Source organism: Eptesicus fuscus, chromosome 22, assembly GCF_027574615.1.
Source record: "Eptesicus fuscus isolate TK198812 chromosome 22, DD_ASM_mEF_20220401, whole genome shotgun sequence".
Lineage (NCBI taxonomy): Eukaryota > Metazoa > Chordata > Mammalia > Chiroptera > Vespertilionidae > Eptesicus > Eptesicus fuscus.
Window position 1 is genome coordinate 39,545,060 of NC_072494.1, and position 14,275 is coordinate 39,559,334.

Consider the following 14,275-nt stretch of genomic DNA (forward strand, 5'->3'; position numbering starts at 1 on the left):
CCAGTTTAGGCCTGGCAGCTGGACATCCCCCAAGGGGTCCCAGATTCGAGAGGGTGCAGGCTGGGCTGAGGGACCCCCTCTCCCCCGTGCACGAATTATGTGCACTGGGCCTCTAGTTAAATATAAAGAACTGGAAAAATGCCTCCTTTACTTTTATCTTGTTTAAGGCGATTTCCCTTTAAATATTTTTTCTGGTTTAAAGTACTGTGTAGGTACTATCTACTTATATCAGCATTTCTTTCTTTTTTATATATATATATTTTATTGATTTTTTTACAGAGAGGAAGGGAGAGGGATAGAGAGTTAGAAACATCGATGGGAGAGAAACATCGATCAGCTGCCTCCCGCACACTCCCCACTGGGTATGTGCCGGCAACCAAGGTACATCCCTTGACCGGAATCGAACCTGGGACCCTCGAGTCCGCAGGCCGACGCTCTATCCACTGAGCAAAACCGGTTAGGGCTATATCAGCATTTCTATGAAGGACCATCATCATCTTTCCTGTTTTCCAGCTAATAAATGGGGAGTCAGATAGATGAGGCAACTTGCAGACCATTCACTGTCACATGTGTCCACACAGATTCTTTCTTGCTTCACAAGCTTTCTCAGTCTCTTCCTCTTTCCCTCAGGAATGTCCACCCTCTCTAGAGCCAGGCTCCGCCTGAGGAGCACTTCACAGACAGGTTTTCACGTAGGTCGGATAGTTTTAGTGCGATTCCCACAGCAGTAAACCGCACCGGCTGTGGCACAGTCCTGGGAAAGCTCTAAGCTGTGCAGGGCTGGCTGCTCCCCAGCCACGGCCCAAACTTTTCTCCCAACTTACGTCTCTTCAGGCCAAATAAATGAGACACCCGGACATTTGGACAGAAGATAAAAATGCCTACTTACTGGAGCACAAAGGTAAGACTAAACGGAAACGATCTCCCTAGCTCCTCCTCTCAGTGTTCTTCAGGATGTTCCCACAGAGTTTAGAAAAAGGGACAGATTACGGCACAACAGGTATGGTGGTCTGCTCTTTGCCTGGGGCAAGGTCTGGCTGTGCTGGTCACACACGCTGACTGCTCACAGGGAAAAAGCTGGAGAACGGCGTCCGTCACAGCTTTGGACTGAGTGTGACCTTGTGCTATCATTGTAAGCAGCCCTGGGGTCCTTTAATGGCTCTTGTCCTTCATTTCTAATATCACAAATTTGAAACAAATTTGCCTCTCTGTGGTTTATTTGATAGTAGTGGCCTGATATTCATGCACATTAAAACGGGATTAATTAGAGGAAATATTTTAACATTGCTATTTGCCCTTTCTCTATAATAGAAGTGTCAGAGATGATAGAAAATTAGTAAAATATATATGAAAATCTTCCTCCTGTCAGAGTCTGGGGCGCGCTGTGGGACCCAGAGTCAAGTCTCCACCCACCCACGGCGCCTCAAAATCGTGTGAGACCCAGACCCAGCCGGCCCCACCCCCGTCAAGCCCTGCCAGGCCGGGGGGGGGGGCAGCCTCAGGTCCCCTGGCCCAGCGCCAGGAGGGGGGCACAACCTCAGGGCCCCCGTCCAGCCGTGTCTGGGTGGGGGGTGCAACCTAAGGTCCCCCATCAAGCCCCGCTGGGCGGGAGGTGCAGCCTCAGGTCCCCCGGTGCGGGGGTGGGGGGTACGGCCTGAGGTCCCCTGGCCTGGCACCAGGGTTGGGGGCATGGCCTAAGGTCCCCTGTCAAGCCCAACCAGGTGGGGGGCACAGGCTCAAGTTCCCTGCTCCAGCCCAGCATCACTCAGACTCAGGTCCCTGCTGATTGCTCCTTAAGGCTCGTTACAGGAACTCAGCCTCCACTGGGTGCAGCCATCTTGTGTTATGGAAACCCCGCCTCTGCTGTGGGTGCAGCCATCTTGTGTTATGGAAACCCTGCCTCTGCTGTGGGCACCACCATCTTTGTGTGACGGTCAATTTGCATATTCTCTATTATTAGCTAGGAGAGTTTATATGAGAGCTATCTTATCAGCGTCTCCCTTCTTTAAATCTTTCCCTACACTGACATGGGCACGCTTACCATATTATCACACCCTAAATTCCTATCCAGAGCGTTAGTTACTTTCCTGATAGAAAGATAAATAAGATGTAGTTTCTGACCTCAAGGAACTCATAGGTGAATGAGTTCATCTACTACCTTGGCAAGACTTAAACATTTTTTCATTCACTGATTCAATAAACAGGTAATAAACACTTATGTGCTAGGTTGCTTGCTAGGCACTAGAGATACAAAGATAAATAAGATGTAGTTTCTGACCTCAGGGAACTCATAGGTGAATGAGGAAGTCAGAAAACAAGTAATTACACATTTTATAGGTGATATAAGTACATTGAGATGGGAGCAATTAATATTCCCTAATGAAGGCCAAGGAAATCTTCTTAGAGGAACTGATGAGAGTTGACTACTGAGAAAATAAATCAGCATTTCCCAGGTAGACAGGGGGGAGGGGCTGTCCAGGCTGATAGAACAGCTCCAGAAACTTCGAGTAGTTTGGGAGGACTGGAGGGCAGACACAGAGAAAGTCAGGCCACAGAGGGTCTTGTATGCCATGTTGAGTTTGAATGTTTTTGGTAGGCTGGTGTTTAACTTTTTGGCCTTCTTTAATGTTATTTAACATTTCAAAATAGTTTATAAAATATACAGTTGTTTATGATGTTGCACATGCTTTTAAAATTTGCACATTTCCTCCTGCAGGAAAGTCTCATAACCTCTCTCTTCCAAATCCCTGGCACAGGAAACGAGGAGACATGGAAGGATGCATGGGGGAGAGGCAGATTCTAGACCTGGCTCATTCATTATGCTAACTCCTTTCTAGCATGCTCCTTATACTACAGATCCTGGAGGAAAGCCAAAAGTTCTTTCCTAGATTTCCTCGAAGGCAAGGTCTGAATGTTCCCGAGGCCGCATCAAATTCACCTGCCGTGTGAAACCTCAAATGCATTCATAACTATGTAGGAATAACAACAGCACCTGGGGCTGGAGCAGCTGGGACACAGGTTCTATGATCTGGTCCCTGATGTCAGTCCTAAGTGGCAGGTGATAACTTCAGTGGGTTTTTTCAGGTTTAGTCCTGTGGTATTTCTACGATGCTTCTCTTCACATTTCCGCTTTCCTAGAAATTCTATAAACTCCCTAAATCCCAGTAATAAATCCCTTTCTGCTTTAAACTAGTTAGATTCTGTTTTCTGCCATAAGAATCTGATAGAGCAGAAAAGTGAAGTGAATATATTATTTTAAAAATATATAATTTTATAGATTTCAGAGAGGAAGGGAGAGAGATAGAAACATCAATGATGAGAATCATTGATCGGCTGCCTCCTGCACACCCCTTACTAGGGATCAAGCCCACAACCTGGGCATGTACCCTTGACCAGAATCGAACCCGGGACCCTTCCATCCGCAGGCCAACGCTCTAACCACTGAGTGAACTGGCCAGGGCTATATATATAGTTTAAAAGCTCCAGTATGAAAGCTCTAGTATGTTTATTGCAGGTGAGCTCTCTAATTGATTTTAGACAGATCTGTATATGTATTTGTGAAGTAGTTCTGGAAGAATTTGTTAGTTAAGACATTTTTGTTTTTAGCAGAGAAATTAGGACTGTTCATGACCTGTCCCTAGATTTAAAATGAGCTTCCTTGCCCTAGCCAGTTTGGCTCAGTGGATAGAGCATTGGCCTGCGGACTGAAGGGTCCCAGGTTCGATTCCGGCCAAGGGCACATGCCTGGATTGTGGGCTGGATCCCCAGTAGGGGATGTGCAGGGGGCAGCCGATCAATGATTCTCTCTCATCATTGATGTTTCTATCTCTCTATCCCTCTTCCTTCCTCTCTAAAATCAATAAAAATATATTTAAAAATAAATAAATAAATAAATAAAATGAGCTTCCTTGTGTGAAGAGAGATACTGTTTCTTAGAAAATTTTCTATTTTCACTAGTTGTGTTTTATGTCACTGCTCTTTCTCCAAATCCATATACCCCCTGAAGAGAATCGTTAGCCTCACTTTAGCAGTGGCCACTTACCTTTTGGGTCACAGACCTTTTGGGGAATCTGGTAAAAGCTTATGGACATCCTACCTCCAAATACACATACAAATATATTCCCATAATCTACATATAGTATCAGGAGATTGAAGTTAAAGACACTTTTGTCCACTCCTTACTCCCTTGAAGTGTATTCACTACCCTAAGTTCAAAAGCTCCTATTCTGAAATGAAAAACCAGCATGTGATACCTCCTAGGATGAAGGGACAATTTGGTTCAAAACCAGAAAACTTTTAGAGACTTAATTTGCTATATTTTTCACAATCAGAAATTTAAAAAAATTATTTTTTTTTCAGTATCAGAAAATTATAATCAACTCATTCCTCTTCTCCCTTCAACACATACACACTCACCGTGTTTTGGGCTGAGGATGGGAAATGGATCTCCTAGTTTCCAGAAGAAATACATAAACGTCAGCCATAAGAGGCAGGAGAAAAGCAGTCGCTGTTTGTGCACTAAGAGGGAGGAGACAAGACTAAGGTTAAACAGATACAGGCTGAAGAGCTTGCTCTACTTAAAAGCTATGGGAGAACACTAATTCGCATTTGGCTGGCTTGTTCACTTGGCAAATGATGGATGGAACAATGTTATTTTTAGAGAAAACATCCTTATCACTTTAAGAGAAATTTGGCTGAAATTAAGCTGTGGGTTGAGTTATGGGAGCTGATCTGATAGAAACAGAAACAGAACTGTGGCAGGACAAATACCCTAATTGTTCATTCAGTATTTATTTTGTGCCAACCCTTTAAGATGCTGTGTGTGAGGTGGCCCCAAACAACAGCTCCTGAGGGTCAAACACTCACACAGGCGGATGTTGCTCACAATAAAGTAGCCGATGTAGAAAGGCACCAGGAAGACCAGGATCAGCAGAATGACGCACAGGTTCAGTTTCCAGTGGAAGTAACGGGAGCTGCAAGACACCGCAGAGCCCGTCAGGAGGAGGGAAGGGGCAGCAGCTGCCATTCTCGTTAGTCTCCCAGAGGATCTCTTGCTCTTTGAACTCAATACTGAATATACCCATCTAACTAGTCAACTAGGCTGTTACTACCTGCTCATTTATAGAGAGAAGAAAAAAAGTTCCAAAAGGTATATATAATCATCTTAACCTCTTAAAATTTCACTTATTAAAATGAGAATGTTAGTGTTCTAGTTATATTCATAGACAATGTATTGCCGGAAGCTAATTCCAGCATGTCAGCAGGGCTGAATCATCTGAAAAGGATGCATATATGATTGCTTGCTGCCAGACAGCTGAGAGCATTTCAATCTACATGTTATTGCCTCCTACTGGCCAAACACCTGAACAGCTGAAGGCAGTTCCTCCAAGTTGACAATGGATTCTGTATACCAAACTTGGCCTTTGATATGTATATCTACCTTGCCTTAGGACAAGTTGTGTTAATAAAAAGCAAGGGGTCCAGAGAGACAGGAGAACTTGGTTTCTTTAGCTAAGTTTTCTCTGGTTCCCCAAAATGCCTTCCAAAATTATGTTTCGTCTCTGGACTCTTGATTAATTTACACACAGTGCCTTCTCCAGATTCCTGAACCCTTCTAGATGCTGGATTAAGACCCCCAGCATGTATAATAATAAATATGAACATACATTATTACTGGCACAATGACTATTGTTTCACTCACCACTGGGAGTCTTATTCTAATATGAGAATTTAAAAAAATGTTAATTAGCTTTATGTGTGCTATAAAGACTCAGAAATACTTCTTCTGTACCTTGTGGTACAGAACTAAACATCTGATTTGCATGACTTCATTACTGCATCTAAATATTTTATTTAAAAATATTTTATTTTTATAATAATTTTATTCACCATTTAAAGTGTACAATTTGCCCAGCTGGTGTGGCTCAGTGGTTAAGCATAGATCATAAACCAAAAAGTCACAGTTCGATTCCTAGTCAGGGCAGATGCCCAGGTTGTGGGCTTGATCCCCAGTGTGATGTGTGTAGGAGGCAGCTGATCAATGATTCTCTCTCATCACTGATGTTTCTATTTCTCTCTCCTCCCTTCCTCTCTGAAATCAATAAAAATATATTTAAAAATAAATTCAAGAAAAAAATAAAGTGTACAATTCAATGGGTTTTAGTACATTCAGAGAGTTGTGTGAGCATCACAATTAATTTCAAGCATTTCCAACACTGCACAAGGAAATCCTATACCCACTAGCAGTCACTCACCTTCCCCGCCCTAGGAAACTTTCTGTCCACACGGATTTGCTATTCTGAACATTTACTATAAATGGAATCGTGTAATATTTGGTCTTTAGTGACTGGTTTCCTTCACTTAGCATAATTTTTGTTTGTTTGTTTGTTTTGTTGACCCTCACCCGAGGATATTCTTTCCATTGATTTTTTTTGAGAGAGTGGAAGGGAGGGAGGGAGAGAGAGGGAAACATTGATGAGACACATCAGTTGGTTGCCTTCCACTTTCATTCCGACTGGGGTCGGAGATTGAACCTGCAACCCAGGGATGTGCCCTTGACAGGGAATTGAACCTGAGACCCTTCGGTGCATAGGCCAACACTCTAACCACTGACTATACCAGCCAGGACCACTTAGCATAATTTTTCAAGGTTTATCCATACTGTGGCATCTATCAATACTTCATTTCTTTTTATGGTCGGATAATCTTCATTCCATTGTATAGATATATCACATTTTGTTTATCCATTCATTCTTTGGTGGACATTTGGGTTGTTCTTCCTTTTAGCTATTATAAACGTGATGCTATGGACATTTGTGTATAAGTTTTTGTGTGAACGTATGTTTTTATTCTTATTAAATACCTAGGAGTGGAACTGCTGGGTCATATGATAACTCTATATTTAATTTTTTAAGGACTACCACTGTTTCCCAAAGTGGCTGCACCATTTTAATTCTCCCTGTAGTGTATGAGGGTTCCAATTTCTCCATAGCTTTGTCCACACTTGTTACTGTCTTTTTTGTGTGTGTTAATCCTCATCTGAGGATACTTTTTCCATTGATTTTTTTTTTAGAGAGGAAAGGAAGAGACAGAGAGAGAAACATAGATTGGTTGCCTCCCATATACGCCCCCGACCAGCATTGGGGATTGAGCCTGCAACTGAAGTACACGCCCTTGACCAGAATTGAATCTGAGACCCTTCAGTCTGCAGGCCAATGCTCTAACCACTGAGCAACCTGGCTAGGGCATTACTGTCTTTTTTATTATAGCCACCCCGGTGGGTGTCAAGTGGTATCACAATGTAATTTCTTTCATCTGCTGTGGAGTATCTTTTCATGTGCTTATTGGCCATTTCATCTTATTTGGAGAAATGCCCATCCAGATCCTTTGTCCCTGTTTCAGTCAGTTGTGTTATTTGCCCTTTTATTACTGAGTTGTAAGAACTTTTTATATACCCTAGATAGAAGCCCCTTTTCAGACATGTGAGTCCCGTACACTGTGGACTCTTCCAGTCCAGGTCGGTTCAGGTTTACTCCTTTAGTTGTTTGGTTTTGAGTTAGGACTGTAGCAAGTGCTATCACACTGCATTCCCAGATCACAGCCGCCCAGGTCTAACTTCTCTAAGGATGAATTAATTTGTAGCATTGCAGCAAGAAACATTCCACCTTTATTTTCTTTCTTTCTTTTTTTTTTTTGAGTTTTTATTTTTTTTTTTTAAAATTTCTTCCACCTTTATTTTCAATCTTGTTTCCAGTCATTCTTTTATTTTTTAAAGAGTTTTAAATAGATTTCTAGAGAGAGAAGAAGGGAGAGGGAGAGAGAGAGAAACATTTGTGTGAGAGTGGAACATCGATGGCTGCCTCCATACTCAACACATGCCTGAGTTGCGGGCTCAATCCACAGTGGGGGCAGGGGTGTGTGTGCAGGAGACAGCCGATCCATGATTCTCTCTCATCATTGATGTTTCTATCTCTCTCTCCCTCTCCCTTCCTCTCTGAAATCAATAAAAATATATATAGAAAAAAAGAAAGAAACCCTTAACTAACTTAGAGGAATTCTGACCCTCTCAGGTAGAGATTTTTCAATCGCCAGCACAATGTGGAAAGCTGTTACTGGAATTCAGTCAGAGAACAGCTGAGAAAAAATAAAACTTCTAGGAGTGAAGCCTCAGTAGGATGAGGCTCGTAGAAACTTCTTCTCAATTAATATCTCAGTAACGGTCAGACCTTTTCCCCTGCTATTTCACATTCTTTGTCAAACCCGTTACTAGGTGGTGGAAACCCATATTTGGTGTTATTATTATAGTACTGAGACTAAACTACCCACGTGGTGGATTTCTTCAGCTATGGGATCCAAGAAAGTCATCTACTGCAAAGAAAGGCACAGAGGTCTCTTCAAGAGGAGAGCCAATTCATACCCTTACTCACCTGCTATTCAGCACTCCTAAGATTTCAAAGATGATGAGCTCAAACATGGTGCAAGAAAATGCAAAAGTCACAGAGAAGATCACCTGCACGACATACTGACGTACCTGTTAGAAGCCAAGCAGAGAGTAAGGGTCATTTTCTTGTTTGAAATACTGAATTGATCATCTTCTGGTTATGAGACAGAAAACTTATTTTGAAGAAATTCTCAAGTCATTAGAAAGAGGGCCACAAAAGTAACTTGCCTGGAGTTAAAGAAATAGATGAAAGTAGGTAATGGGAATGCAGACTGGTGCAGCCATGTGAAAAACAGTAAGGAGTTTCCTCAAAATATTATAATGCAGTGAAGGCCTAGGGGAGGGGATGGGAGCAGGGTACAGGGGGTCAATGCGGGGGGGGAGGGGCGGTGAGGGTAGGGAGACATCTGTAATACTTTCAACAGTAAAGATAAATTTTAAAAAATTAAAAATGGAACTCCTTTTTGACCCAGTGATCCCACTTCTGGGAATATATCTGAAGAAACACAAAACACTAATTGGAAAGAATATACGCACACCTTTGTTCATTGCAGCACTACTTATAATAGCCAAGATTTGGAGGCAGCCCAAGTGCCCATCAGTAGATGAGTGGATAAAAAGCTGTGGTGCATCTACACAGTGGGATAGTACTCAGCCATAAAAAGAAGGAACTCTTACTCTTTGTGACAGCATGGGTGGACCTGGAGAGCACTATGCTAAGTGAGTAAGTCAGCAGAGGAAGACAAATATATGATTTCACTTATTTGTGGAATCTAATGACCAAAATAAACCAACAAACAAAACAGAAACAGATTCATAGATACAGAGAACAACTGACAGCTGTCAGAGGGGAGAGGGGTTGGGGGGCTGGGTGAAATAGATAAAGGGATAAAGCAATAAAAAAAACCACACACACACACCCAACACCCTCACAGATACAGACAACAGTATGATGAGTACCAGAGAAAAGGGGGGTAGGGGCAGGTAGAAGAGGGTAAAGGGGGATAAATAGTGACAGAAGTAGACTGGGTGGTGAACACACAATACAATATACGATGTACTGTAGAATTGCACACTTGAAACCTATATAATTTTGTTACCTAACATAACTTCAGTAAAATATATTAAAAATAAACTAGAAGTTAAAAAGAAAAGAAAGTAGGTGTACTTCTGAATCTTGGGTCACTATTACTATCATCCTCCTGCAGAGGGAGAATTTAAAGCATAAGAAAGTGAAGTGACAGGGTCATAGTAGCACTTAGAATTCCTGATGCCACTGACAATAAAAATGGCAGATTTGTGCACAAAGGTTAGAGCTAAAAGGGTTTCTTCAATACTCTGCAGACCTTGGACCAGTTCTGGACCCTCTCCCGGGAGGTCTTAAAGTCTTGAGCAGAACAGAAACTCTAGAATCCGGGCTCTTTCAGACAACAGCCCCATCGCATTAGGGAAGTTTAATGGAGAATACCCTAGGAATGGCCTCAAAGTAGTCTGTAACCATGGAGCTTTTACTAAATGAGGAGGATTGATTAGGAAAAGTCCAGTCGAGGTTGGTATTTTTCTGAATTCAATGATTTGGGTATTAATTTAGGATGTAAGATTGATCATTAATATTGAAGGTCAGATACCCAAATGAACAGAAACATTTATGAGATGTAAGTTAAATTCTCTCCCAAAGAGTAACTGTTTGCTTTTGGTGTGCATATTGATGTCACCAAGGCATGGCATTTCTTGTTCCTGGCTTCTTGGCTATATACATGACTTGCTTAAAAAAAAAAAAAAAAAAAAAAAAGCCAACTAAGCCTAATCATAGTCTCCAAGTTAAGAATTACATAGGACTCATTTGACAAAAACTTCTATCTTGGAAGTGAACATGACCCTTTTTTTTGTTGTTGCCTTTCTCTGTCTGGTTTATTTAACATGACCTTTTTTTAATGGAGGTATTCTTTCTGCCCCATTTTAAAACAATTTAAATTCATACAATATTAGCATCATCAAAATGATCTCTTCTCACCTCGTAGTCCTTAAACAGTTGGCGCATGAAGAAAAGCCACCCAAATCCAAAGAAAAGTATCTGAAGGAGAAAGAAGACAGAAAGTCAGTATACATATCTTTCGATAAATGCCTTATATAGAGTATTTTATGATAAAAGGTCTGCTAACCAGATAGTTAATTTCAGATGTTAAAGATGAGACCTACTCATAAAAGATCTATTTACTGAAATCCTCAACATTAGTAGATATTAAAATACTCTTCAATCTTTGAAATTATCCATGTTTTAGAATGTGTTTTAAGTTAGACAAAAATTAAAGTATATGTTTTTCCTGTAATCTTTTTTGTTTTAAGTTTTCTTTAAAAAATATATTTTATTGATTTCAGAGAGGAAGGGAAAAAGAGAGAGACAGAAACATCAATGATGAGAGAGAATCATTGATTGGCTGTCTCCTGAACCATCCCCCCCTTACCCTTACTGGGGATGAGCCCAATCTGGGCATGCGCCCTGACAGGGATCGAACTGTGACCTCCTGGTTCATGGGTCAACGCTCAACCACTGAGCCACACCGGTCAGGCTTTCCTGTAATCTTAATGATAATCCTTTTATGAGCCAGAGAAGTTAGCAAATAAAACAGTCAGTGAAACTTGCTGTTTTACAGATGATCCCTGTTTACAACTATTTAAAAAAACAACAAACAACTTCGTGGGAAAGAAGTTAAGATTAAAAAAAAAAAAAAAAGTAGTAGAAAGAGTGTTATTTTTTATGTTTTCCTTCCTGGGGCCTTCTTAGCTTCTGTAGCATCCCCTCCTAATCCAGATAAAGTGGTTTCCATCTCAGTGTAAATCCAAGCGATTGCATGATACCACTCTGTCGGTTGGTTCATCAGAGGCAGTACCACATGGCAGCTCTGTTCAGTGCTCGGAAGCTGGTTTGTTTTCCACTAGTAAACAGAACCTTCGTCTCTCGTCTCTCGTCTCTCTCTCTCTCTCCCTCTCCCTCTCCCTCTCTCTCCTCTTTTCTTATATTGGTAGGAACTTTATTGGAGAATAAAATCCTTTATGCCTTCCCAATGAATTGAGGAGCAAGGGTGAACTCTTGGGCACAGTTTAACGGAGACTCCTCCTACCCACCAAAGTCCTAGTTTCAGCCACATGGAGCTGCCTTTGGCTCTCAGACACAACACTGCTTCATATCAAGACCTTTGCAGACTCTCTCCAGTCCCCTCCTACGTACCCTCCAGGTCTCCATGTACCTCTGGAAGGCCTCCTCCCAAATAAAAACAAGTTGCTTTTTTTATACGCTCCCTATTCTACCCCTATGGCCCCTATCAAAGCACTTACCATACACGTTTTCAATGTCTAATTTAAATACATACATTTTTACTAAATATCCATTTATGATTAAAAAACTCTCAACAAAACATCAAAATACCAAACTAAAAAGTTTTTGCACAGTGAAGGAAATTATCAACAAAATGAAAAGACATCATACCAATGGGATAAGATATACCCAATTAGGGGTTAATATGCAAAATATAAGGCACTTATAAAGTCTAATACCAAAAACCCCATACAATCCAATTAAAAAATGGCAAAGGACCTGAATAGACATTTACCTCAAGAGTACATACAGATGGCCAATAGACATATGAAAACATGCTCAACATCACTAATCATCAGAGAAATGCAAATTAAAACCACAATGAGATACCAGCTTACATCTATCAGAATGATTACCATCAATAAATCAAGAAACAACAGTGTTGTTGAGGATGTGGAAAAAAGGGAACCCTCATGCACATTGGTGGGATTGTAAACTGGTGCAGCCACTATGGAAAACAGTATGGAGAGTCCTCAAAAAATAAAAAAAAGAGCTGCCATACGACCCAGCAATTTCACTTCTTGGTATTTATCTGAAGAAAACAAAAACACTAATTCCATAGGATACATGTACCCCTATGTTCACTGTAGCATTACTAGTAATAGCCAAAATATGGAAGTAAACTAGTTACCTATCCTATATAATAAAAGGTTAATATGCAAATCGACCGAACTGCAGAACGATTGGTCGCTATGACATGCACTGACCACCAGGGGGCACATGCTCAATGCAGGAGCTGCCCCCTGGTGGTCAGTATGCTCCCCTTGTGGAAGTGCCACTCAGCCAGAAGCTGGGCCTACGGCTGGCAAGCACAGCAGTGGTGGTGGGAGCCTTTCCTGCTTCCGAGGCAGCACTAAGGACCCCTTTGGGTCCCAGACTGTGAGAGGGTGCAGGCCAGGATGAGGACCGCCCCCCGCCACTCAAGTGCACGAATGTCATGCACCGGGCCTCTAGTTGATAGATAAATGGATAAAGATGATCTCTCTCTCTCTCTCTCTCTCTCTCTCTATTACTCAACAATAAAAAGAATGAAATCTTGCCATTTTCAACATGGATGGACCTAAAGGGTATTATACTAAGATAAAAAAGTCAGACAGAGACAAATGCCATATGATTTCACTTACATGTGGAGTGAGGGAGCAATATGACAAGAACACACTAGAGGGCATGGAAAGAGACCAGGAAGAAGGAGAAGGAATGGTCATGATTTCACTTACATGTGGAATCTAAACAAAACAAAACAAATGAACAAACAAAAAAGAAACAGATGCATAGTTATGGCTGCCAAAGGGGAGGGAAGAGCAGGGATGGGAGACATTTTTAAAAAATCAAACACTTATTGATGATAAAGTTGTATAAGCTAAATTAAAAAGAAGAAAAAGGAAAACAAATAATGCGCCAGGCACACACTAAGTACCCAATAAATGTTGCTGTTAATATTCTTGTTACTTTTACTCAGGGACAGTGAGGCACAAAGTTTGAACAGGGAAAGGGGAAGTAAAAGAAAAACTAGGGAATTTCAGTCAACTACAAAATGACTAGAAAACCACAGAAAAAAAGACTAGAGGCAAGGGTAAATTTTTAAAAACAGATCCACGCCTAAAACAAATTAAAAATATGTAAAAATAAGTAAAAAATATGTAAAAAACAACTTAGAAATAATGTAACTATTAATGCCTGGATAAACATAAGTGGAGAGAAGATATAAAGTTGCTTCAGTGTACTGATTAACTTATCTTTCATAACATGAGTCCAAAGAATATTAAAACTGATAAGCCAACTAATAGATGTAAAAGAACACTTAAGGGTTATATAAAGATATATAAAAGTACAAAGGATATTTAAACATAGAAATACTAGAACGAAAAGCATAATCCTATATAATAAAACCCTAATATGCAAATCGACCGAACTGCGGAACGACCGGTCACTATGATGCGCACTGACCATCAGGGGGCAGATGCTCAACACAGGAGCTGCCACCTGGTGATCAGTGCACTCCCACAGGGGGAGCGCTGCTCAGCCAAAAGCTGGGCTCACGGCTGGCGAGCGCAGCGGCAGTAGCCTCTCCTGCCTCCGTGGCAGCGCTAAGGAGCAGCGAGCAGAGCAGTAAGGAGCAGCGAGCAGGCAGGCGGTAAGGAGCAAGGGGTCCCGGACTGCGAGAGGGCAAAGGCCGGGCTGAGGGACCCCCCGCTCCAGTGCATGAATTTTGTGCACCGGGCCTCTAGTAGAATATAATTAACTAAAAGCTGGTGACAGAGGGGAGGAATGACAGGGGAGGTGAAAAGAGGGGGAAGCGTGCTAACTCTTTTACTGAACATAGTAAAAAATAAGTACAGACACACACTTTTTTTTAGATATTAGATTGTAAGTTCGGTGAGGACAAGAGTTATGTTTGTCTTGTGACTCCTCAGTGCCCAGCACAATGCAGGCACATAGCAGGCTCTCCATAAATGTTT

The 14,275-nt window shown here is 41.5% G+C and overlaps 1 protein-coding gene across 2 annotated transcripts in view; it reads right to left on the bottom strand.

The window, feature by feature from the left end:
* Positions 1-14,275, bottom strand: part of GPR89A (G protein-coupled receptor 89A) — a 48,509-nt gene that overhangs the window by 23,399 nt on the left and 10,835 nt on the right. For both annotated transcript variants that reach the window (XM_054711501.1, XM_054711500.1), the window contains exons 2-5: positions 10,455-10,514; positions 8,427-8,530; positions 4,867-4,973; positions 4,417-4,518 (exon numbers count right to left, since the gene is read on the bottom strand). In XM_054711501.1, the coding sequence (XP_054567476.1) occupies positions 4,417-4,518; positions 4,867-4,973; positions 8,427-8,530; positions 10,455-10,514 (373 nt within the window). The remainder of the gene's footprint in view (positions 1-4,416; positions 4,519-4,866; positions 4,974-8,426; positions 8,531-10,454; positions 10,515-14,275) is intronic.